Source organism: Stegodyphus dumicola, chromosome 1, assembly GCF_044657685.1.
Source record: "Stegodyphus dumicola isolate Sdum_Otavi_A_Nest chromosome 1, ASM4465768v1".
NCBI classification, from domain to species: domain Eukaryota; kingdom Metazoa; phylum Arthropoda; class Arachnida; order Araneae; family Eresidae; genus Stegodyphus; species Stegodyphus dumicola.
The window spans coordinates 232,149,257-232,176,635 of NC_140768.1; the positions used below are offsets into that span (position 1 = coordinate 232,149,257).

Genomic DNA, 27,379 nt, shown 5'->3' on the forward strand with positions numbered 1-27,379 from the left:
ACATTTAATGAGATTGTTATTAAACTAGACATATACAATCAAAGAGGATCTTCTTGTATTTGTTGTGTTTTATTACTATCTAGCTGTAAAAATTAGAACAGAATTTCAATCCATCGCCTTGACGTTAAACAATCTGACACCCAACAATAAATTTATTGAAAACAATGGATATTTTCCAGTTCCTATTTAAATTTTTGAATATTTACACTGTATTCGACCGAATGTAAACGAAATCAAACGAGATCCTAATTCTAAAGAAGAGAAAGATTAACATCGGTCATATGGTGATTATAACACAGAACATGTGTTTTTTTTTTTTTTTTTTTCTTGATTTGATAAAAGAATGAACAAAAGGAGCAAGGGCTTGCAAGGTAGTGATAAAATTAATCTCTCGAGGGCTCGCTCGAGGCCCGTACTGATTACCAGTGGTCATTGGTGGTGTGTTAACGGCATCACGTGATGTCAACCTTGTGCCACTGATGTGGGGAGATGAAATAAATTCAGACTGCTTTTAAAATTAAAAGAAAAGAAAACCTGTGCTGTTCATGGCAGTTTATTATGGAGACCTACAGGTTGATCGTTACTTTCTGTCGACTCACGGGCCATCGGTATGAAGTAGTGCAGCATATTAAGATATACAATTTTAAAGTGGAACCGAAAGATACTGGTTATCTACGGTTTCGTTACTAGTGATCTATGGTTATTGGCGGTCAATCCATGTTACTGCAAGGCGAAGCAGAAAATTTAAATCGAATGGTAAAATTAAATTTAATGGAAGGAAACCATTGACTTAACAGATGACCTCGGTAGTCATCAGACTACCATCTAACCCATTGGTCACTGGTAAATTAGGTTTTCAGTCACCAGAATATTGGAATGCGATATTTCTTGCAGTGGTAACATTTGGCAAAGCAAGTGAATGATAACTACATGGTAGAGAAAGGTAACATATCTCACGAAAAATTATGAAAGATTCTACTGAGGGCGTTTATACTAACCTCGAACAATGTCTTGAATAATTAAGTCGTCTCCTTTATTAAATAAGCATAAAAGTCTCCTACTGTTTAACATGTCTATTTTGAACATACTATAAAATTGTTAAATATACGATTTTATATTCTGTATCTTGAAATTTTAGGGATTAATTCTTAAACTACATAGTTGACCATTGTAATTGTGTCATCTAAAACTGTTCCAAATGTTAGATTTAAAGGTGAATATGAAAATAAGATTGCAATGCTTTAAACTTTCTATACATTTGCATATTTTACTAAAATTTCTCTAGAATATTGAGGATTTTTATATGAAACTGGCCGTTATTAGCAACCTTATAATTTTACTTTTAGTCCCATATGAATTCTATTGTAGCTACAGATTTAAAAAAAAAAAAAAAAAAAAAAAAAAAAAAAAAAAAATTTGTGCATTTAACTAAAACGTGTATTTTAAAGTTAAAAAAATATGTACATTATATTATCATATTTGAACTAGTCGCTGTTTTCAATCGAGTTTATTGTTGTGCTTACCATTTCATTAAAGACTTGATTGGTCTTTCCGTTCACTGCGTATCAAAGACGGAATCTGTTGTAGAGACATTAGGTTAATTGAAAAAGCTGGAGAGATGAAAAATTAGCAACCGCCTTCGCCGGGAATCGAACCACAGACCTCTGGAATACCGGCCCAGCGTGCAGAACCACTACACCACGAAGGCATGCTAGGAAAACGTGAGAAATACCTTACATACTCCCCTTTTTATAGGGCGACTAGGGTTTTAAGGGTGTGGAGAATCATCATCCACAACCCTTTTAGTTCGGGCGCCAGTGTAGAGACATTAGGTTAATTGGAAAAGCCGGAGAGATGAAAAATTTGCAACCGCCTTCGCCGGGAATCGAATTACGGACCTCTGGAATACCGGCCCAGCGTGCAGAACCACTACACCACGAAGGCACGCTAGGAAAGCGGAAGAAATACCTTACACTGTTATTTTAAGAAAATTATATAATTGCAGTGTTTTCAGAGTTAATCTTTTTTACGTCTATTTATTTATTTATTTATTTTTGTCTGTCTTCACGGAAAGTAACAAAATTTAACTATTCTTTCTAAATGCAAATTCATCTTCGATATATTTTTCTATAATCTGCTGTACAATGCGTTTCTTTCTATTCACAAGCCTTTGAGCTTCATAAAAATACTCACTGTTATTAAAAATACTTTTGAGTGTACTTTACAAAGAGATAATTAAAAAAAAATAATATTTTTTATTTACCTTACATTTATCAAATTACAATATATATATATATATATATATATATATATGTCATAATAAGAGCACAGTAGCGAGCAAAAGCTGAAGTGCGTCGTTATGAAAGATGGAAGCACGCGAAGAGAAAAGTTTTGGTTTACAAGGTCAGTTTCAGTTCTTAATTATTACGTCATCAGAGTTGCGCGGGCCATAGAGTGATCTAGAAATGACGCAATGCAGAGAAGTTATTACGATTTTAGAATAAAGAGGAAGAATTAATGTTTTTAGTTATTCATATAATTTTATCTTACATATTCCCCCCTTCAAAAAGAAAAAGGTGTAGCGACAGAGAAGCCTTTTGAAAGAGAAATAGTTAAAGCACTAGCAAATGTAAAAAAAACACATAAATCATAAAATTTTTGTCCTGTAAAGTATAATTTATAAATATCAATTTTTTTTAATAAATTTTTAATTTTTAGAGTCCTATTGAATTTTTCAGCATTTCAGTCCAAAAGTCTTTTTGTTTGAGAGTTCACATAATCATAATTCTTCAGGGAAGGTTCTTGTTATTACAGAATATCACAAAATAAACTTTTACATAATTATTACTTATAATCAAATGTAATGCACATAAATATTTATGATACTTATATCCATACTGATAAATTATAATTTAACATCATATAATAATAGGATTAAGATTTTCAGAATTTATGGTTTCACCGTTATCATCTTTCATTTACAATTCCTGATTTTACCAAACTGGAAGCCTCGCAATACTTCTAAACAAACATATCCATCAATAGGGCTGTCCTCTTGAGCTAACCAGTGTGTTTGTTCTCTGCACTAGTGGCCCAGGGTGCCTAGGCAGTTACTTGAAAAGGCCTCCGTTCCTTGCATTAAGGTAACTGGCCTTTGAGAACTGCACTAATACATTCCATAATAAAAAAAATATATAATTATAATAATATAAAAAATTTACATGCATTCATAAAATGAGAGCCTCCAACATTATCTTGCATGAAGAGGGTAAAAGGAACAACTGTACAGAGGTAATTACAGGCTTCTGTTTTAGGAACCCAGTACTCCCTCGACATACACTGTACTTAACATACAATCACCCATAAATTTTACATGCATTTACCATAATTTCATATTACGTATCTGTAATAATTTCACTTATTTTTTACACCAACTTCATTTTTAGAATAGTTATAAAATTCGTATTCAAAATTCTCAACAAAATTTCAAAAACATAAAAACTAATCTTAATATCATACCCTATGAATAATTTAAGTAGCTTAAATTTCGTTACTTAATTTGCTCACACATAATAATGAAAAATTAGAAAAATTAATGAACAAGAATTTCTCATAACAAATTGCAGAAATTTTAACCAATGTTGAAATGAAAACTATAGAATCCTCAGCACATTAAATAATTTAGTTCCTGAGCTAAATTCACACGAATGTAATACACTTTAAGCTGTTGAAAAAGCAGAAGTGCAAATAATTTTCTGTCGCACACACTTGCAAACACTAACTCAGATCGACCTTGAAAACGCTGTAATGCTGAATTCCTAAACGGTAATTCACTGATGATTTCCTTTTCACTAGGCATTCGAACTTCTCAATTTATCGAGAGATTACTTTCAATCTGTAAACACTACGCGTGATTATTTTTTTGAAGCACTTGCAAAACACCACAGCAGAAGAATGATCTGTTATCTTTTTACACACTGAAAAAACAAACTTGATGATTCACTTCTTTCACATTATCTTGGATTTATCACAAAACGATGATTTGAAGAGCTGAATTAAATTTTCCATTGAGGTTTCAGGCTGCAGGAAACTATCCTTACCGGCTTTATTGTCATAATAAAAGCACAAGGAAATGAAGGACGGAACACTGTAGATGCGTAGTTATCCTATATTGAAGAGGAAGTAATCTGATTGCGTCGTAAGCTAATGTGTTGACTTCGTAAATAAAACATGGCAGTAGAAGCGATTTTAATTCCATTTTTATTTCCAATTGATATTTGTGGCCACAATCACTTGGCACTCTAGTCGTGCCTTTCCACAGATGATTTACATTTTTGATATTGTTGGGATAGAAAGCAAGCCAGCGAAATTACATCTTAGGACAGTACAGAGCAAAAGCTGAAGTGCGTAGTTATGACAGATGGAAGCACGCGAAGAGAAAAGTTTTGGTTTACAATTCGGTGATTGGTTGTCAAGAGGCATCTGGTATTAACGGTTACGTAAGATCGCATGATTAATTTGAATGACGCAATGCAGATACGTTATTACGATTTTTGAATAAAGAGGAAGAATTAATGTTTTTAGTTATTCTGATTCATATAATTTTATCTTACATATATATATATATATATAATAATAATAATTTATTTCCTAAACAGTATTGATTAATTGATTATATTATCTCCTAAGTTTAATTAAAGTAGAATTATTTTAAAAGTGTGCATCCATACTGGTAAGTTATATTTTGAAAGATGTTTTGAAGTAATTTGAAAGCAAAATGTTAATAATGTTTTAACGGGGACCGGAGTTAAATCATCACGAAGAATAATATTTCAATTGTAAAAGGAAAAATTAAAACATGTAATCATTGTCATTGATCGGATATATATATATAAACAAAAAGCATATTGGAAAGAAAATTAATCATACATAAATTTTTAAGGCACTATATATATCTATATATTCCATAAAACTTCATGTATTAATATTTACAAACTGTAAAATCAGTGAATTATATATATGTAATAATTTTCTTCATTTTGAAGTATTTACATTATTTACAACCCGGGTATAAATCTGACCATTCTGAAAAGTCTAAATGTCCGAATCTGAGTCTGATAATTGCATCCTGAGTATGCAGATGGTTTTCTTCAAATGGAAAACTATACAGATAAGATTATGCCAAAGCTTCGTTTTGTTCATGAATCTGTAACAGAAAAGAAAGCTTTATGTACAATTCATCACCGGTAGAAAAGTTACAAAACTTAGATAAAAGATTTCTGGATAATAAGCAATTATTATCTCTGAAGTAGTATCTAATAAGTCATTTATGAAATGTAACTTTAGAAATAGACAAAATTAAACATTTTCGGTAGTAGATGAAATTTAAACAATTTACGTATAATATAAATTACAAGACGGAAAGAAATTAAGTACATTATTAAGATATAAGTCCGTTACATTTATCTTAGTTTTCTTTCCAAGTTTTTAAGTGTATTAATTTTAATTTCTGTTTTTTATTTATTTATTTATTTATTTATTTTCGATTTCTGCGTTAGATTTTTCCTGCTTATCATCGGAGGATCTTTTCACTAGAGAATTCTGTTGGTACCAGCATTTTATTCATTCATTCATTGCTTTTCGGTCTATGTATACATAGGCATATAAACAGAAAAATAAGTATAGGAATTTTAATTACAAAGTTATATATTATTTATTCATTAAGAGTTATTAATAAGAAATTTGGCTGAAAATTATTTCTTTTCATGTTTCCCATAGGAGATGAAACAGCATAGGTTATGTAAATATTATCTAATTTCTTTTATAAAATCTCCACGAAAGCAATTCTAAGCTATTAGCCACCTTATAAGTAATAATTTTCTGTATAGCTAAGCAATCAGGCAAGTATTTTTCCCAGTAAATTTTCATTTAACTTTTTATTAATACATGTTTGAATCAATGCTTTTCAATATTTATCTTACTTTCTTATACTATGCTGTTGAATTTAACTGAAATACTGAAGTTGATGGTTAAGTTTCGAGCATTATAGCATTTTTCAATTTAATTCACAACTAGCTGTTGCATCAGTAATTTCTAATTTTATGCAGATATTTTTCTATAAACAAGCAAAAGAGTTTTATAGAAATTACTAGTACATACACATTAATGTCTTATTACCATGAGAGAATAAATTATGGACAAAAATTGTTTCTTATTCAATAATTAGAAATAACAAAATAATAATAATAATAATAATAATAATAATAATAAAAGATTTTATTATATTTCTTAGGATAGAATTGTCGAAGAAAATTATATATTTGTCTTCTAGGGTATATAAACGTATGAAGCAAATGTAAAAGATTTATTAATTATCTTCTTCGATGCAGGGGATATTTGAAAGAAAAATACAGTTTAATCAAATCTGAATTCCGTTTGACCATTTTCATTATTTCTTTTTAAATATATTCTCTATTTTAAAAAATGTAGACGGAGCAAAATTTTATCAATGACATACCGAATCCTCAGTTATACTTTAATGTAGATTACAAATTGTTAAATTTCTAGAGTATAATTAACTCTTTTTTTTTTTTTTTTTTTTTTTTTTTTTTACTAGATTTTTCATGGTCTTCGGGAGCTCGTAATTATATGGCAGAAAGAAATTTTGTGCTCGTTATTTTATGATATATTCAAGTGACCAAAATATTAGAAGTATCTCCGGCGGATTAGCGCTTACTGAAACTAAATGCAAACTATAGACGAGCGAACACCTGGGCTTCCCAAATACTGAAATAAAATTCATGGGTGTATGAGGCAACCTTAGCAATAATACCCCTTCATACACTACTTTACAAACATTAACCTCGTTGCATCTCTTCAAGTGATGTTGCAGGAAGAAACAAAGTAATCTTTTCTGGCTATGTATTCCTAAATGTTCTCGATCGGATAAAGATCGATAAAATTGTTAGTTTATACGCTGAATATGTTATTCGTGTAGGTATCGGTAGACAACCTAACCCTGAGAGGATAGACGTTATCATCTATTAACACAGAGAAATCATCGACTACATCAGCACATATGGATCAAAGATGTCGTTTTTAGGCGTCTGAACTGTGACAAGAGCATATGCAAAGCAGTGTGGCAGCATAAACATATTTCTGACCAAATGATGATATTGTAGCTTCGTCTCTGGCATTCTCCAGATCCTAAGGGACTGTTCACACTGGGGTTTAACTGAGCTAACGGAGACATTTGGCATAGCCGCTACAAAGCCATTTCTTCCTAGAGCAGAAAGTTAAAAAAATTCTGAACTTCACGTACAGCGAACCTAGTCGACAAATGGAACTGACTGCGTTAGCTCAGATAAATCCCAGGTGAATGCATTTTATATGACGCAAATCAAATTGTATAAAATTTGGACTCATTTGTGAAGCGTAATGATTGCCAGTATTCTCTGCTTCTCTTATTCATCTCAACCGCAGTGATCTGTTTGAAGACAGAGGCGGAATACAAATAGTTAAGTCTTCTAGCAAATATTCTCTATATGTGCAGTGTTTTCTTCACAGTAGAAGTAAGTATTCTTTTTGAGGCTATAAAATGATCAACTATAAGCTGACGCACAATCGTGCTTCATCGTCTTTTAGCCGAAAGAGTCAGGAAGTGGTCTTTAGAAGTACTCGGTGTCGGTGAATGGTTTGGGACTTTGGTTAGTGTGACACTGCACATTTCCTAAGAAACTGATTCCATAGTCAGGGGGTAACACTACATCTAACATTTTGCTGCTTCGTTGCTTCAACTTGTGACAAACCCCTTGCGACAAACCTTTTCCATCTAATCAGCTACTCCCCATTTTACACACTAACTACGACAAACTTTTTCTCTGGAACGTCGTTTTCAATATTAAAAAAAATCAATAAACACAAATGCTTTATCTCAGTTTATTTTTATAAATGTATCCCCCATGCCTGCAATTTAAAATAAATACAAACGTTCCCTAAACAAATAAGAATAATTATTCGCGCATGTTTTTTATTACTTTTATCTTTTAGCTCTTCTCTAAATTTTATGCGATATTCATATAATTGATTTTTGTAATACTGTAGTAGAAAAGATATTTGTTTCTTAATCTTTTTGAAGGCAGTGCACATTTGGAGAAAGAAAGATTGATTATTCCCTTTCTGGAGTGACATAAAGTCCTCTGGAGTGTCTTGGTGGAGTTTTTGACAGTTCTCAAGAGCAGCTGGATCAATGATCTACCGCAGATATATTAATACTGATGTACGCGGTAACGCTAGTGAGCAAATATTGGTTGCCCGTGTGACCTTTATGAATGGGTTCAACAGATATTGTTGAGAATTGAGTAAAGGGCAGATCACATTAGGCTCAAAAACAGAAACCCAATGAGTTTCGGCTAGGAAGGTGGCAGCAAAATGTAAATAATACACTACAGAATCCAACGGCTTATTTGTGTGACACTGCTGATTTTCTCTTTCAATAAATGAGAACTGTATGTCTTATGTTGTACGTGGAACATCAAAATTAAATTTCTGAAGAATCACGCTGAATTATATGGTCAGACAAATTCTATTTCCCACGATCGTGGACTAATCTTTAAGTTGGTTCTGTCCTATGCGATGGAGATTTTGTGAGTAGGATAAATGCTCCTGTGAGTCACTGGGACCTTCTATGTTTATGAAACATCTTTAAAAATTACTTGTTACCAGGATATGTTGCCTGCATATTTACACTGTTTTATTAATCGACTCAAAAGAGTTAAAACGAAGTCGCAATTAATGTTGTAACAGTCATGGTCTGCAATTCGTTCTGTCAACATCAGGCGGAGTCGATGTTTTAATGAGTACTGGTTTCATGTTGTTGGTAAGGAATGTGTACAATGTTAAAAAACTAGGATCGTTAAGGAAAAAAAGTAGGTGTAAGTTTTTGTTACCTTACGTTTATGATTGTCATGGAAATAATATGTCCTAAAGAAATGTAAATGTATTGACTTGATTAAAGCATTTTGATAAGGAGTATTTAGCACTGTTCTCCCTTTAGTTGTTACAAACATATCATATCCTACGATTATTTATTTTTAAAAATACAGATAGAATGTAGATGCAAAAAATCATATAAGAGAGCAAATTACACGGGACTTATAACCTACAATATAGGTTTCTTTCTTTGTATCTATAATTTTTAGGTTTACCACTGTACCTTTTATACTTCTGTGAATGTACTCTTAGAATTTTTATACCCTTAGAAATTTTATGATATTTAGTTTTATTGTTGCTTAACTGTCCACCAAAACATTGAGAGACTGAAATACAATGCTGATCTCAAGAAAAAGAAACTGAGTATACACAATTTGATAACGTAAATCCTCTGATAAAATAGTTTTGTCTTAATAATTTAAACAGATGCTAATGGGGGTATATTTAGTAGAATTCTATATGAAATAATAGAGCTTCAATTATGAATTCAATACTAATTTAAATTTAGAAACATTGATTGCGTGTTTCTGCAAACATTTTATCTATTTTGGAATAATATCATAACTTTACGCACAATAATGAAACACTTACCAACATATTCCGTGAAAAGGCTTGAGAAATTGTAAAATTCTTCTAAAATTGCGTCTGAATTTTCAACATATTGTGAATCTTGTGAAGGCATTGGACTGTCGCTCAAAAGTTCAAAACTCGGTTCATATAATGGAGAGTATAACATGTTTTCTTGAAAATTCTTGGCCGGCGAATGAAAGTTATTATTATCAAAATACAAATTTAAGTTCATTGGGCTTGTGGAAGGAACCAGCTGCTCTTCGTTTGCTGAAGGTGAGTTACTCATGTAAATGAATGGCAACCTCCTATCCTGCTGCTTTGCGTTTTGGTAGAATTGCGATGCATCTGTTGTTGATTTCCAACTGCATCTCTCTTCTTGCAAAGTCAGATCCTCTCCATAAGCTATTTTGATGGAGAAGAGAAACATATGAGTCCTTTCCACTTATCATTTTAGAAGCGCATGCTTTAAAGATTAGGCAGATCTCTTATCTACACAGCGAAGCAAATTTTATAAAAAAAAAAAAAATTGTTACTGTTTTTAATAGATATTTATATGTTATCAAAATTTATTTTATTCAAATTTTCAAAACGTATAAAAGAAAATATACTTTTAATTGTATGTGTGTTTTTAGTATATTCACTGAATTGCGACCTCTTACAAGTGTTTGGTAAATTCCCTTTTTTCTCTGACGAACATTGAAACTGAGTTGTAATCGACTCAGTAAAGTGCTAGAAAGTATCGAGATGGATATCTAAACTTTCGTTCTGCGAAGTATTTATAGCGATTGAACAAAGAAACTGGTGCTAACGTGTGTTTCAAAATATTTCACGAATGGTCGATCATGTTAAACTTTGGCATTCAGGAAGCACATTTGTATGTCTTAACATTATCGGAGTGCGCTTGCAGTTTCTCTACTAAAATTCACGCTCAGTTGAAATTTAATTCAGTATAGTGATTTCTAACCATAGTACGATACACAGTTACAATGGAATTGCATTATTGCAAAACCCAGTAGAATATCCGCTTAGTCCCCTGTAAATTCGATTCAACTTTGGTAACGTTGCTGTATGGGAAATTGGTGTTGCACTACCTGGTTTTTCGATTTTGCTTCAGTTCTTAAACACTGATGCTTTAATTATCTTTTACGAGTCTTCCGAACTGGATTCTGAGATTAACGAGCAACCTGAACCGGATTACAACTAACTGCATTTTTGATATTACGCAGTGTCTTTGACAATTCTGTTGATTAGACACAACTATATCCTTCGACCTACTGGGTTTACGTACCACTGGCTTAGTATTTTACTATGGCAACAGCGGGTCTGAGAGCACAATAATACGGAACCAGTTCCAATGGCCAGAAAGGGCAGCCAATTCTGTTCCGGACGGTCGCGGCTTCGGCCATTCGAGTGGCCTGACGGCCAGAAGTGTGGTTCTTCAATAGAATTCTTTGCCCTTTGTGGTTTCCGTACCCCTGGAAATGGTGACCCTGGGTTGCCGGTTTAATGAAGGTGTTAACTCTCTCACATGGAAGTCGCACCAAACGCCCGACCATTCAGACATCGGCAGGTCACCCGAACGCTTACGATTCCTTTTCTACCTAGTGCTTTCCACCAATCATGTTAATGCACTGCTCATTGCTTTCGGGAGTTGTTAAATAAGACGCCAATCATTCTTTTGAAGCGACTAAAACTAGTTCTGTTATTTTAGTGCACCTTCTTTTTCCTATGTTTACTTTGTATGCTTAGCTATTGATGTCCAAAGTTGCAATCCTAAGGGGAAACTGCACACAATGGAGAAAGCTTCCAAGAAAGAAGTTGCCGCTTTACTTAATAAGGTAATTGTTAGTACAAGCCCTAAAGTAAGTAATTGTTAGCACAAGTCCTAATTAGGTAATTGTTAGTACAAGCATTCCCCCATGACAAGCGTTCTACTTGTCATGGCGGAAGGAAATCCAATCCAAGAGAAATTCGTACACAGGGACATTTTCGATGTTTGAGGAAAATAAAGTTTGTCCTCTTAATGCGAAAGAATTAAGAGAGAGTTCAAAATATTTAAATCTTCTCCGCAGTGAAGTGGAATTCCATTGCGAGCGGTCTACGAGTACGCAACGACGGCTCCCTTGTGAGGGCTTTTTGAGATTTCCCGGCCTCCCGCCTCATATGGAGGTGTAGGGTCCGTCCCAGTAGTTCCTGAATCAGAGATGGCAAAACAAGTAACTTAAATATACTTGCATTCTTTTATGAAAACTTTGTAGAGACTGTTTTTATACTCCAAACTGGATAATCCTCACTGTAGAAAATGAATTAGAATTGATCGTGGCCTCCTGTAGGTCTGACAACAGCAAGAACATATAATTTCTGTCTGGAGTCACGATTCAGTGAATATTCTGTACACACACGTGAACGTATATAAGATATCTATGCATGTGATAATTTTAATGAATTCACTGGTGCAAACAGAAAGTTTAAGTTCAAATACAAGTTTTACTATTTCATTAGACAGAGTAATAGTACAAAATTTTAGTTTAACAAAAGCCGAAATGCTTTTAATTTATTAGCTTAAATGATTTAAACTGATCAGAAGCATATATTTTTCCATTCTAATAAAAATATAAACATACATTTATATTTAAACAAATTAAATTTAAATTTTAACAAACACGTATAAAAGTAAAAAAGCTAATTTAAAGCCGAAATTAAAAAAAAAAAAAAAAAAAAAAAAAAAAAAAAAAAAAACGCAAAGCAAATTTAAAGCAGGAAAAATTTAGAAAAAAGTGTAAACATATAAAAGATTTAATTCTCGAACTAATCTACAATATCATTTAAATTCAGAAGCATAAGCAAATCAAGTGCAAAACCAATCCATGAAAATAAATTCACTAATTTAGTAAATTAAAATTAATCCAAACAATTTTTTAAAAATGCATGAGTGAATGACTGTTGAGCAGGCAGGAGACAGACTTATCAAGGGGAAGTTGCCTCGAAACCTAACTCTCCAATCATTCAATTCGTGTTTCGTCATTCATGCAGGCAAGGGTAAAAGTCAAAACCAAAAGTAAAAAGGTGAAGAATGTCCAAAAAGAAATACCAATAAAGTGGTACCCTTAGAAATTAGCATTTAAGAATTAAAGTTCTAAAAGGGAAATACTAATGAAGTCTTTTGAGAAACAAGCAAGTAAAGTCAAGTATTAAATTAAACTTTTTTTAAAAAATTAAATTTAAAAAAAACTAATTTTTTATAAAAAATAATCTAGAAACTATAGAAACTAATCTATTTTAGAAACCCTTGTCTACAGAAACTAGACATAATCCATATAAACCAATAAGAAACAAAAAGAACTAATTCACAATTTTTAAAAAACAAATATATACTTAAAAATATAATTTCATATATAGAAAATACTTAAATACTACATAAAAATTTTTAAAAAATACTTAAAGGAAGTAAATAGTAAGTTTTAATTCTAACTTACGTACTAAATGAGCGTTGGGGTCTGCAAAAGTGTTTTAAAAGAGAAGTAAGTGTGTTCTTCAAATTAATTATATAGATGGCGCTTATGTAGGTAAAGTTGAGTACCAAGCTGCTATCTTTGTTATATTAAAAATTTTTTGCAAACATTAATATTAAAATATAAATAAATCTAGAAAAAATTAAAAATTAAAAATCCTAAATGTATGTAATTCAAATTTTCATTTTTACGATAAATTATTTAGGGAGTTAGGCCAATCTAGAGAGATAAGTTTGCTTGAAGTCATCTAGAGAAGTAAGTTTGCTTACATATCTAGATTGGCTTAACTCCCTAAATAATTTATCGTTAAAATTAAAAATTGAATTACATACCTTTAGGATTTTTAATTTTTAATTTTTTCTAGATTTATTTATATTTTAATATTAATGTTTGCAAAAAAATTTTAATATAACAAAGATAGCAGCTTGGTACTCAACTTTACCTACATAAGCGCCATCTATATAATTAATTTGAAGAACACACTTCTCCTTTAAAACACTTTTGCAGACCCCAACGCTCATTTAGTAGGTAAGTTAGAATTAAAACTGAATATTTACTTGCTTTAAGTATTTTTTAAAATTTTTTATGTAGTATTTAAGTATTTTCTATATATGAAATTATGTTTTTAAATATATATTTGTTTTTTAAAAATTGTGAATTAGTTCTTTTTGTTTCTTATTGGTTTATATGGATTATGTCTAATTCTTTTTTAGTTTCTTTTTATTGATATGCATATTCGTGTCGGGGTGGTTTCTGTAGACAAGGGTTTCTAAAATACATTAGTTTCTAGATTATTTTTTATAAAAAATTAGTTTTTTGAAAAGTTTAATTTTTTTTAAAAAGTTTAATTTAATACTTGACTTTACTTGCTTGTTTCTCAAAAGACTTCATTAGTATTTCCCTTTTAGAACTTTAATTCTTAAATGCTAATTTCTAAGGGTACCACTTTATTGGTATTTCTTTTTGGACATTCTTCACCTTTTTACTTTTGGTTTTGACTTTTACCCTTGCCTGCATGAATGACGAAACACGAATTGAATGATTGGAGAGTTAGGTTTCGAGGCAACTTCCCCTTGATAAGTCTGTCTCCTGCCTGCTCAACAGTCATTCACTTATGCATTTTTAAAAAATTGTTTGGATTAATTTTAATTTACTAAATTAGTGAATTTATTTTCATGGATTGGTTTTGCACTTGATTTGCTTATGCTTCTGAATTTAAATGATATTGTAGATTAGTTCGAGAATTAAATCTTTTATATGTTTACACTTTTTTCTAAATTTTTCCTGCTTTAAATTTGCTTTGCGTTTTTTTTTTTTTTTTTTTTTTTTTTTTTTTATTTTTTTAAATTTTGGCTTTAAATTTGCTTTTTTACTTTTATACGTGTTTGTTAAAATTAAAATTTAATTCCTTGCAGCAATGGCGTAAAGAATTATTTAATTAAATTTGTTTTTAAATTTTAATTAAATTTATTTAATTAAATTCTATTTCTTATACAACATACATTTATACATGTATTGTATATGAAACATACATTTATACATGTATTGTATAACAGTTAATAATGCATTGATGCGGTTTTCATTTCCACAGGCCCACCAGCGGCCGAGCGGTAAAGTCGCTGAATACTGGTAGTTCGGTCCGAGGTTCGAACCCCGCGAACGAGCTGGCTTGAATGGGTGTTTTCGTGGTTTTCCCCATGTTTAACGTGTATACGAGCCAAGTCCCCTTAGAAAGTCCTCCACGAAGGCATCCCTCCCCTTAGGCAGATAGACCTCGAGGCTTTGCCGTAATTAAATAACCTAACCTAACCATTACCACAGTTAATTTGAATTTATATTTTTAACATAAAAAGCATTCTAACATATTCTGAAAATTTTATATGCAGAATAAAATTTCTGTTTTTTATTACTATTTCTTAGATTATCTAGGATATTCAAAAATAAAATAAAATGTAGGTATTTATTTGATGTAGGAGACTTTAAAATTCTTGTTATGTTCAACGATAATATTAAAAGGACAGCAATTTAATGTTTCTACTGAATGTTTTATTGTCGGCAGTGACTTAAATTGAAAGGAAAAAGTTATTATTTAATCAGAGGAAAAAAAAACATGCATATTTGTTTTGATAAAAATTTAAAATTTATCTGAGTAAAAAGAAAGTGTACATAATTTCACAAATTAAGAAGAGCCTGAATTATACTAAGTGAACTTGATTAAAATCTATGATAAGCAAAAGCAATTTTGTGCAGAGAACAACGTAATAATTGATCTAAATTTTTTCTTTTTCGTTACATACGCATATTCTAACTCTTGTTTAAATACACAGATTGAAATGCAAGGTAAACTGAATGCTCTACGTCTTACATTCCTAATTTATTAAATTTAACTATCTAAATGCTACATATTTCATTGTTCATCACAAAATCGAATTCGATTTTCATGATTAGTGCCATTTATCTTTTCTGGAAAAGAGAATCAGACAAATATCTGAATGTTGCACTAGAAAATTTGATTGAAGTTTAATTAATTATTAAAAGACATTTGCAATTTGTACCTAACAACAGTTAGTACAGTTAGTTGCAGGCACATATTTTTGATTAATGTAAACTACATTGGAAAACATTCGGATTCCCTTTTGGTTAAAGTATTTGCTGTGTCTAATAAACTTTAAAATTACATTCCCTTCCATTTGCAAAAATATTCATTCTCCTATTCACGAATATCTCACAGTACATTAAGGTTCTGGTGGGCAACTAATTGTATAAGTTATGTATTGAAATTTCTGGCGAACATTACATTTCATTTGAAACCAGTTCCTATTTTCGATAATGTAATGTATTCCCAATTTTAGAACGTTTAGTATTGTATCTTACATTACACGCAAAAGGAAGGCAATCATAAAGCATATATTTAAAAAGAAATGGTCAAATCAAATTCAGGGGATTAAAAGAAAACGCATAACTTTCAAATCCTGAATAGAAAGTGCTAAAATAACTAGAAACGTAAAAAGTATTTACCAGATATATCTTTCGACTGCTTAGGTGGCGTCAGTCTATTTTGGTGATTGAAAGTTGTGAAGGACGGCAGGGGTTTGCCTAGCCTTTGCTCTCCTGTTAAATAAAAGGAAAATTCAATAGGAATTATTATATGTTAAGATTTTATATGTTTAATTTCATCATATTTAATTAAAATGCGTTCTGTCTTTGTTTCAAGAACTTCAAAACTCAGTCAGTTAACAGTAACATGAAATTTTATTGGAATAAATAACGTTCGAAGACAAAGGAATAACTTTGATTAGTTAAAAAATAAGTGAAATGCATAATAGTGAAAGTTTCTGACTATATATAAGTGATGAGTTAAAAGATTTAAAGGAATTTAGAGCGATATAAAATAGTATATGGTTGAAAAAAGATTTAATGTCATGCAGAGGGATTTCTTAAGACATCAGAATGAAATTGTTTTTAAAAGCCAAGTCATAGAATACAAAACTGAGAAAGAGAGAAATGTGTCATCTTACCCAAAAGATAACTTGAGGAAGTTATCGTTGACAACTGTTCTAGATTGATAGTCGAACATAAGGAAGGGGGTGACTGGAAGTCCATCATTGTTTGTATATCACTGTTTGGCAGCGGCGATATTCGAGGGCTCATAATACGCTGTTCATCAAGAAAAGGTGATGACTGGAGTTCAACGCATGACATTTCTTGTAATTCGTGAGCAGATGGAATTGTTTGAAAAGGCGATGTTCTGTCGGCGATGGACGGAGTGACTTGAGCAGGCGACATTCGTTGGACGTCAGTGATAGGTGATGCTGGTTGAATATCTGCGCTGGGTAACTTTGCGCAGAAAGGAGACATGCTTTGGATTTCTGGAATTAATGGTATTGCTTGGAAAGGCGTAAGGCGATGATCGACTTTCTCATTGGAAACAGGCATGCTTGAGGACATCTGGGAAGAAGATGCTGAAGAGTCATGGTGAGTACGTATTTCGGAAAAAGACAACGTAATATCTTTTTCAATACTTTTCTTTCTACCTCTTCTTGACTGTTTCGGCTATTAAAAAAGAAAAAGAAAAATACCAACTTAATAAATTTCCTCCTATAACAGAGTTTTTATATCAGAAATGTGGGAAGAGTTATATCTAATATATTTTTTTGTGCATTTCATAAACATGAATGATTTATGTTTGAGATTTGAGAAACTTTAAGAATAATACTCGCTATTCTTCGTAATTTTTTGTAGGAAATGTACACAAATCTTATAATCTAATGTTCACGTCGAGAATCTCTGATCTTAATTCTGTGAGTGAGTGAAATATGCCATATAGTATTATTTCTTTATTTCATTCTTTTTTGCATTAATATTTTATTATTATCTTGCTTTAATATGAGATAAAATTAAAAGGTAAGTAATATTGTAAAATAACAATAATTTTACTTCCTTTTTCATAGTTTCCAGTTTATTCTTTGCATGAAAATAAATACATCAATTTTGATGAATATGGAATGCTCTTTCAATCCTACCTACCTTAGAATTTACCAGATAGTATATCTTTTGACTGCTTAGGTCTATTTTACTGCCTGCGATCTTTAAATAAATTTTAGAAAATCTAAAATTACATGAATCCTTCCGAAAATGCATATAATCGGAAGCAATTAACTGTACTGCCTAATACGAGTTTCTTCTGTCATTTTTTAACTACGCAAAAGCGCTTGCTAAAGGCATTATTACATGATAGTTTACTTTAATTATCACAATTCAAGTACGCTTTTATCAAATATGTTACTAAGGCAATTAAATCTAATTAAAATTATTTTCTTTTATTGAAATTTTATTATTAAAAATAAATGAGAGACAATGTAAAAATCTCTGTGTAATAATAAATTCTTCGAAATGACTAACAGGCATTATTTGAGAAGAAATAATTTAAAATGTTGCTTTTCGGGTCCATAAAACTTTCTGAAATGGAAAATGATCTTAAAATTGAAGTTAAGGTCTTCGATAGCTCAAGGACAGAAGATCCAGTTGCCTTTCGAGTTCCTGATCCGCAACGCCGACCAAAGTTTATTACTTAATATTTTGTTCACGAAACAGTAAAACTTCTCATACCTAACATCTTCTGCCGCCAAGGTAATCAATAGTTCTTTGAACATAAATAAAATTAAAATAAAGTTTCAGCTCTCCTATGTGACCATCTCCACAAGACCACTTCCAAACAATAGTTCGGAACTTCAGTGATCGTGAGGTTATTAGCGTAGTTTCGCTCAACAGTAATTTTGCAATACGAAGATTATATTTGCAGTGTTAAATGAAAGACCATCGAGAGTCTATATTCTTAATGTTGCTGAAAAAAGAAGAAATAAGTAATAAATCTCCTTGAAATAAACAATTAATCTGCTAGTAGTTGATATGGCCAGAAAATTCAATTTCACCTTTCTTGATTTAATTTTATGCTGCTCATATCCCCACTCGAGTTAAGTCGTTATATGTAAAATATTTAGAATGCAAGAATTTTAAATACCCTTGAAACAGGTGCCTTCGTATATTTTCGTTTTTTTGAGCTACGGCATACTTCGTTGCTTCCGAATGTAGCAATTCCTGCATCTCCTTCATCGGATGAGCTTGAACTTGATGAAGAAGTTGGAACGCTTCTTTTAGAGTTGTTTTTGTCAGCTTCTGTTCCTGTATCTGCATATGGAAACAAGCAAACTAATGTTAGAAAACTAGATGGGCATTTGAAAACTCAGACTTAATGCAATGGAAAGCAGAACTGTGAATTAGCTGCATTTATATTCTCAAAAGAATATCTAGAAAATTTAAGTTTTCCCACATTGCTATTGTTTCCTATAAAACCAGTTACATCTGGTTTTATGTGTGAACTCTGATTGTACGATTTCTCATTTCATATAACTTTTGCAATCATTTTTAGCAGCAAGTAAATTTGGTCGTTTACAAAATGAAATATTTTAAAAAATGTACGCCGATCTTTTCCCTGCTAACGAGCGTCGTAAATTATTAACTGAATACAAACGGGAAATAATACATCTGAAACAAATTAAGAGTGAGATTTACTAAGAAATCAGACATGACATTAAATTTTATTGTTTTCAGCTGAGGTAATTATTTTAGTAAGCTGACTGGGGAATGGAATTTTTAAAGGAATAGTTAGAAGGATTACTTATAATTGCTTCAGTCATATTCATCTCTAAATAGAGTTCAATTCTAGAGAACAAAGCTTCATTTGTAAAATGTCTATCTAACAATATTGCATATTAAAAGAATTTGTCACTTTTAAACTACTAAATGTTTAATCTAGGTAAAACACAATAAGCTTTCACATTAAAAAAATCTGCGTTTCGAAAATATGCAGGTTGGTAAAATACATTTGAACGCTTTTCTTACATTTGTCTACAGCGGGACATATGCTTGATATTTGCACTCTGTTAGAAGGCGAGATCTTTGCATATATTCTTAATGAAAGTCTATAGGCCTTTTTTGTCTTTTGAGTAGTAGATCACAGGAAAACGAATAATTACAACTTTGTAAGTGAAGAATTTCTGTCATAAGTCGATGAGACTACTCGGAATTAGTATACATTCAGTAGCTTTGATTTTTTAAGCAATGATTTTCATTCAGAATATTTCAAGATTTCCTTAAATATAAATAAAAATAAAAATGTATGTTAATATCCATAACTACGCAAAACTGTACCTTGATAATTAAAATCGAATGGTTTGGAACTCAAATAAGACTAAGGTAATGAATTCAGAGTTATGTATACTGAAGTGAAAAACTAAAGTGTCACTTAAACGAACGGGATTATTCTTTACGTTTAAAAAAAAATTAAATTCGGAAAATATTTTTCCATTTTTGTAGCTTATAATTACAAAAGTAAGTTTTGTTAATTATTTTATTCAAAACTAGGGAACGAGTAAAAAGGGAGCTAATACATAACTGTGTAAATGTATATGAATTTGAAACTAAATTTTCATAAGTTTGTATTATTTTGATGATTTGTTTTCACAATGCACAAAATTCGAGGGGATATTTTTATGTTATTATAGCTTTGAAAATAATTTGAGGAAGCTAATTTTCATTAAAGAAATTTCTCGGAGTTTTCGAAAATGAGGCTATGTTCTGAAGTTTCCTCTGCTATGTTCAGACATACTGCAAACATGTTCAGTCAGGCTCAATTCCAGGAAGTGATACCCGTCGAAAACATCGCGGAGAAGAACGTTGCGGGGAAAACAACGCAGGAAAAACGTCGTCGTCGTACTACATGGAAGAAAAGAAAGCAAAGAGAAAACATCGTTGTATGAAACAAAGTGGTACGAAAACTTTTAAACTTATCTTGCTAACTATTAAATGTCATTTATAAAAACATATTAGTAGATTTTAATGAAAAAATATTGTATAAAAAGATTAGAAAGAGGAAGGTGCAAAAGATACAAATTTTGTCAATTGCTTTACATAGCATTCATTTTTACTCATTTTCAGATTTCGAATGCTTAAATTATGTTAAGTTATAATATAAAAATATGAAATATCGAGGTAAAATTATTATTTGTTTTCTCTTGTGTTTACAAATCATTACGAGGAAATTGACTTAAAATTTTTCTGTTGTAAAACACATTTCTAGGATATTTTCGTCATGCGATAATTTGTAAGGCCTCCCCTCCCCCAACTCAATATTTTGTACGACGATGTTTTGAAACTTTTATTTAGAGTTTTAAAAAATATTTGTTACATTGCACTGCTTTATTTTTTACTACGACGTTTTAGATTTAACAATGTGCTAAGTTTTTACCTTGTCTTCTTTTCTCCCATGATGTTTTGTACGGCTACGTTTGCCTCTTGCGTTGCTTTCTCCGCCATGCGCTCGTCTACAATGCTGTGCTGCGATATTTTCACCTGTAACACGGAAAGCGGGCTTATCAATCGCCTGTGTGGATACAATCACTTTTCATGCTCACGGCCAAGCATCTCTCAGTAAAGTCGTGCATTATCATCCGCTGATGAGACTTTTGATAAATCTCACTACGTTCTTGTAAATATAACAGGCTTACAAGCAGTTTGTTGTGCTGTCATCAGTCTTTTTCTCTTCGATAATAAACCCATTAAACGTTCTTCTGACGGTATCGTGGCCGTGAAGTACCCTATCCCTAGGGAGCAGATACTCATCCTTTTTCTCTAAAGTAATAACTGCGTGAGTAAATATGGAAGAAGAATATTTGGCGGTCAGTTAGAACTGTGAATAATTTTGAATGATTATGTTCGGTTACTATTCTTCATGTCACTCGTCACCGATTTAAATGATTTCTTCTGGGCATAATCAGACAAAAAGTAGTCAAAGTTTACTCTGGCTAGATTTATAGTACAGAAATAGTTATCGGTACTTTAACGCTACGCTTCTGCTGCGCATTCGGTAACACATACTAAATTTGCGTGTTTTATTGTACTCAGGAACTTCCTAAATCATAAATGGATCAATTATTTCCGACCTATCTTAGTAGTTAAACTGTATGCAAAATTAATACAGGAAAGCGCGAAGTTTTATTTTTCACTTCTTTAATTTTTCATTTCAGTGTAGGTTATAGCATATCAAGATTACTATATCATGACGTTGCAAAGAGACAGAGAGTGTGTGAGAGAGAGAAAGAAAAGAAGGTGCGTACCTATAATTTTCCAAAACAAACGATCCTTAGTTTTTTGGACTAGTTTCAGTTCTTTCTTACTTCTAAGAGCACATCTAAAATTTGCTTTAATATCACGAGGATTTTCCTTTTTATTTCCTGAAAGAAATAAAAGTATTTTATCGTAATCATTCTAACAATAATTACGAATTAATATATAATATAATCTCATTCATATAAAGTAAATTAAAATTTTAAATTATGCAAATTCAATTGTTAACAAAATAAATTGATGAATTATTGCTACGAACTAATTTGCAATATCATTAAATTCAAAAAACATAAGTAACTGAAGTGCAAACATGTAATTACAAGAAAAAACAATACAATCCTAAAATGTTTATCTTAAAAACTTAAATTTTTTAAAAAATAAATTTTAATTTGCATAAAGTGAATAATTGTTGAGTAGGCAGGAGACAGATCTTTTCAAGGGGAAGTTGCCCCCAAACCTAATTCTTCAATTACCCAATTCGTGTTTCGTCACCTATATATGTAGGTATGGGTTAAGAAAATACAAAAAACCAAAAATAGTGATATGTTAAAATGAGAAATTTAAAATTTAAGTAATTTTCGAAAAATATTGAAAAGAAATCCACTATAGGAAAAAATATAAATTAAATGTATTAAAAGTACATAACCAAAGTAATTTAGAATCCCAAACATATATAGGTACTTCCCCGACACGAATTATGCATGCAAACCAAAATAAACTAAACCAAAACACTAATTCTAAAAAACATAAAAATTGCAAGAATAATAAATGATATAATATATAAAATAAATACAAAAAGGCAAGTAAATAGTTTTGGTTTACTTTTTACAACATTATCCCAATATATTTATATATGTTAAGGCCAAAATTTGAAGTCCATTCAAGTTGCGAAATGATCGACAGGTCCGATTATTAGAAATGATTTGTGTTTTTTCTAGTTTGGCATGCTATTTCCCGAAGTGGAGATCTCTGGCCAAAATTCAATGCGTTGAAGTAAGGCGGTTTGGTAATAGGCATATTGAGTGCCGTCTTAACAGCATTATGGGCTCTGGGTAAAGCGGTGTGCTGGGGCATCTGATACGATAACCACTCACAGAAATAAAATATAGATGGATTAGCCTTGTTCATGGGTCCCTGAGCAAGTGTTTAGCGTTAAGGCGGCCCTGGGCGTGCGTGAATGTTTATGTGGAAGGAATAAAAAGGTGCTATATTGTGACGATAATATTCCGTTCTTTTACTGCTTTTTGGAAATCCTAAAAAAATTGCTGTAAATACAGAAATAAGAAACTGTTGTGCAATTCCAAATGTCATAGAAATTCAACTTGTTGCAACAAGTGATGATAATAACTAAAGAATAAATAATAGATTTAATAGCTTGCCATTTTTCTTCCAACTTTGGGCGATCACCTGTGCCATTTTGCGAACTCGCTGGGTAAAGCGCAAAATCATGAGAAGATCGAAAATTGGGTTATCAGTTCACAGGAACATTAACCAACATGCAAAATGGCTGGCCAATTGGCAAACTGGCCGATTTTGGGCTTTGGCTGCAACACACACAAACAAATATATATATATAAACTAGCTGCTATGCGGCCAGCCTTCGTCTGGGTTTTAAATGTACCGGAAAACAAAGGTCTTCTCGACAAACCTCTCGACGAACTTCCTCTCGACAAACGTCGTATCCAGGAACCTCTCGACAAACGTCTAGTGTCCAAGAGAAACATTAAATTTAAAAACTGCACAGAATTATTGCCCTCATTTTTCCGAGTGGCAACAGTGCTGATTACAGCAACAATGGTAACAGTTATATGTGAGCAAGAATGGCTGCGTGCTTACCGATTTGATGCTATTTCATCAAGATATATAAAATAAAAAAATCTCGTTCGAATTTTGAAAAAATCGCTTCGAGATGCACTGGCTGTTATCTAGATGCATCTATGTACCAAATTTCGTAGCCTTGGGTCTATTAGATTACGCGCAGCACGAACGAAAGGCATACACCACGCAAACAGACCCTTTCTTTTGTTATATATACTATATAACAAGTGATTAAATCTCCAGAACCCAGCGAAGTCATTTATGTAATTGTGAATGACTGTGTTATGTCATTTAACAAGCACAGCAACAACAACCAAAAACATTTTTTTAATCAACATTTTTACTGGTTGTTCCAATATTTAAACAATACCCAAACTTTCTCAGACAGACGCTAATATCTGTAATCTAAAGTAAAGTATCTCTTAAAATACTAATTACGAGAAATAATGAAAATTTAGATGATTCATGACGATGAATTCTAAGCAAGCATTTGCGCAGTAATATGGAATTAAATTGGAAACCTCGTCAGACCTAAAACTAGTTTTCTTCCCTTTCAAAGTAATCGCCCTCATGCATTTAGGCACAAAAACTATTACAACAGAGATTTTTTAGAAAGTCTTGACGTGCGTGTAGAATTTCTGCGATTCACCCTGAATCGCCTTCCGAATCAAAATAACGACCATTAAATTTGGTTTTAAAGCTTTCGGACAAAAAATATTCACAATGGCAAACCTGTTAAGGAGGTAGATTGATGTTAAAAGTGACGTTCTCAACAAGAAATGTTGTTTCTTCTTAATATCGTATAAGGAATTTTCTCTTTCCTTACCACATGTCTTTTTGGTGTAATTCGAAGCACTTCCTGCTAGGAATGAGGTGGTTCCCGACGAGGGTAGTTCGAATCCCGTCGAGGGTAGCTCTGATTTTTCAATTTTTTGACAAAAAAATATTTTGAAAAATGTTTCTACAATTGAAGCTTGGCGCTGTGCTGCGGTGAAACAATAATTAGGTAAGGCCTTAAAACTACAAATGTTCTCTTTCAGTAATCCCAGCCTTTCAAATTAAACCGCCTCTTTACATTAGGTCGAATCCTTGGTGCACAATATACTTCCTTCTCCGAGAGAGAAAGAAAGATATTATTTTCATTTTCCGCTCAGGATTTGTTGTCTCAGAATTTCAGATCCTTTATTTTGCTGCCTCTTCTCAGAGTGGTAATATAAACAATTGAATTCATTGCTCAGACCTGATACATTAACTTTGTAGCCGAACCGTAGACAGGGTCTGGCAAACGTGAATTAAAAACCTGGCAAACAACATTCCAATCATGGTCAAGTGTTGGTATTGGTGCATTAAATGCTGAAGGGATTACTTACAGAATCAGATTTAATTTCAGTAACTTTTTTAAAATTTTAGTCGCCCTTGATCGTTTCTTTTTTATCAGAGTATACTTAGCTGAAACTGCAATGTTTTGCCGATGTTATTTACGATGTTCGTGGAATTATTATTCACATCTTGGTTAAGCTTTTCTTTATTTCAAAAGAATTAATGTAATTTGTTTCAATGAAGTGCGTGTCGCTGATGCTTCCACTTCCATTTTAGTATTTTTGCTACTAGGAAACCAATAAAAATTAGATGTGCAAACAAGACACGAAGATAAAGAATGGTGCTCATACCATCAGTCTTTATAATATGCAAAGGACAATATTGAACAAATGAAAAAGTATTTTTAGAAATTTATTTAACTAGCATGTAATTTAATAAAAGTGTTTAACATTACAGGTCAGCAGCAATGGGAAAAATGAAAATATTCCTATTGTTAGAAATGCACTCTTTTCCTCGTAACCGTTACTTCTGAAACTCCATATTTTCGTGTCTTATGCTGTTCAAAATTTTCAACGATTCTCATTTCTGTTACCCACTTTTCTCCCTTACCATCTGTTTACTTACAAAGACTTTGATTCCTCTTTCATTTTCCCGAGAAATCTTTTATACAGATAAAGGAATCAGGAAAAAAAAAAGGATAAATGTAATTAAATCTAAGTAAGGTTCGTAACGTTTTTTTTAGCTGTCAGACAGAATTTCTGATCAAGAAATAAATCGAATAAAATTTACGCAGTGGATACCATTGGCTTCGTAATAAGAAGCAAGATATTTGCATGTTATTATGTTGATGTTATTATTCTTGGTATGAAATATTACCTTTATACTTAGCCCATGCTTCGCAAACTTCCACTTGTTTTCGTGTCCACGGATCGGCTGCTTTGTGCATCCAATACACATAGAAAATTTTGCTATCTTTATCTGACCATCTCAAACCTTCAAATGTCTCTCTTTCGAGGTGATCTATCAACCACGGCAGAAGAAGAAGTGACTCTTCCTTTGACTCAGGATTTGCCATTTTTTTCTGAAAGGATATCATTACATTTGTAAGGGAAAAAAATTCAAAATATTTCTCTTAATAATAATGAATTTAAATATAGTGAACCGTCTTTAACACGGCTACTCATCGTTCCAGACCAATGTGGTCATTTTTGAATGGAGTCACCATCCAGAGATGAATATCAATATCTGCATTTATTTATGTTCTCAAAAATACTTGTTACGTTTAGAGGTGGTCATTTTAGGGAGATGGTTGCCACGAGAGAATCCATCTTGCAAGGAAAGAATAAGTTTAGAAGGTATAATGAACCTCTAGAGGCCCCCACCTCTCTAAAATGAAAACTTATCATTAATAAAACTGATCCCTATTGCTGAAGAACTAAATGACGGTTTGCCTTGAATGTCACCTAATTAAAGCAACCACTTCAACAGAAAATATAAATTACCTGGAACTGTGGATGATCATCTTAAAGAAAGTTCATAATTATTAAATTAATTTAGGTACATTTGATTATCTTTCTATTAAATGAAAAGAAACTTATTAACTTCAACTCTTTTTAAAAGATTTATTTTTTAAAATTCAGTTTTAAGACTAGACAGCAGCAACGTATATGTTGTTTCACATAATGAATTTCTTTACTCTTCAAATCTCATAACTGCAACTTATCGAAACCTCAAGTTCGTTATCCACAACAAGATAAGACATTCGACAGGAATGAAACATTTAAAGGATGAAATAGTAAAAATAATTCTTCATGTTGTCCCACCCCTAGAAGCTTGTTATCTGTTACTATAAAATAAAGGAGCCAATCGCAAAATAGCATACGCCCATTTTGATACTTGAATGTTATCACAATTATTATTTCCTTTCAGATGTATTTTAAAATGATAAAATCTTTTCAGTTAGATAAAAAGTTTAACTGGATTTTATGCACACACACACACATACATACACACACACACACACACACACACAAAAAAAAAAAAAAATTCGGCAGGCTTGAGAATGTAATATTTTAAAGCATTTTAACTGGGCACTTTGCCTGACAAATGTAAATGAAGGATACTGAACTGTAATCTCCTTTACTTGCAATCTGATAGGAGTACGCCAGAAATTTCAGGATGAATTAAATCATAACATTGGTTCGCTAGTTTGAAGAGACTGCCCAAAAAAGTGTGATGTCAACTGATGAAGCTACGCAAAATAGGTGACGCGGAATGTTTGCGTACGTTCACAATCGCTGAGGTTGACTAAAACATCAAAGGAAATAAAGTATATTTTCCCATGTGCAAAGTGTAATATAAATATGAATCATTTCCTCATCGCAGACATTTCAGACCACACTACTCAAGAGCTTTTTATTATTATTATTTGGGAGGGGGGAGGAACCTGCAACTTATTAACAATTGGCAAAATGCTGTGTTTC

General features: G+C 31.8%; 1 protein-coding gene across 4 annotated transcripts in view; it reads right to left on the reverse strand.

Moving 5' to 3' along the window:
* Nucleotides 1-4,241: 4,241 nt before the first annotated feature.
* The window catches only part of LOC118191705 (uncharacterized), a 199,305-nt gene continuing 176,167 nt past the window's right edge, over nucleotides 4,242-27,379 (reverse strand). For all 4 annotated transcript variants that reach the window (XM_085826360.1, XM_085826359.1, XM_085826362.1 and 1 more), the window contains 7 exons: nucleotides 25,773-25,977; nucleotides 21,749-21,865; nucleotides 18,595-18,761; nucleotides 16,592-17,126; nucleotides 16,092-16,184; nucleotides 9,583-9,963; nucleotides 4,242-5,206 (listed from right to left, as the gene is read on the reverse strand). In XM_085826360.1, coding sequence (XP_085682486.1) covers nucleotides 5,199-5,206; nucleotides 9,583-9,963; nucleotides 16,092-16,184; nucleotides 16,592-17,126; nucleotides 18,595-18,761; nucleotides 21,749-21,865; nucleotides 25,773-25,977 — 1,506 coding nt within the window. In that variant the 3' untranslated portion in view covers nucleotides 4,242-5,198. The remainder of the gene's footprint in view (nucleotides 5,207-9,582; nucleotides 9,964-16,091; nucleotides 16,185-16,591; nucleotides 17,127-18,594; nucleotides 18,762-21,748; nucleotides 21,866-25,772; nucleotides 25,978-27,379) is intronic.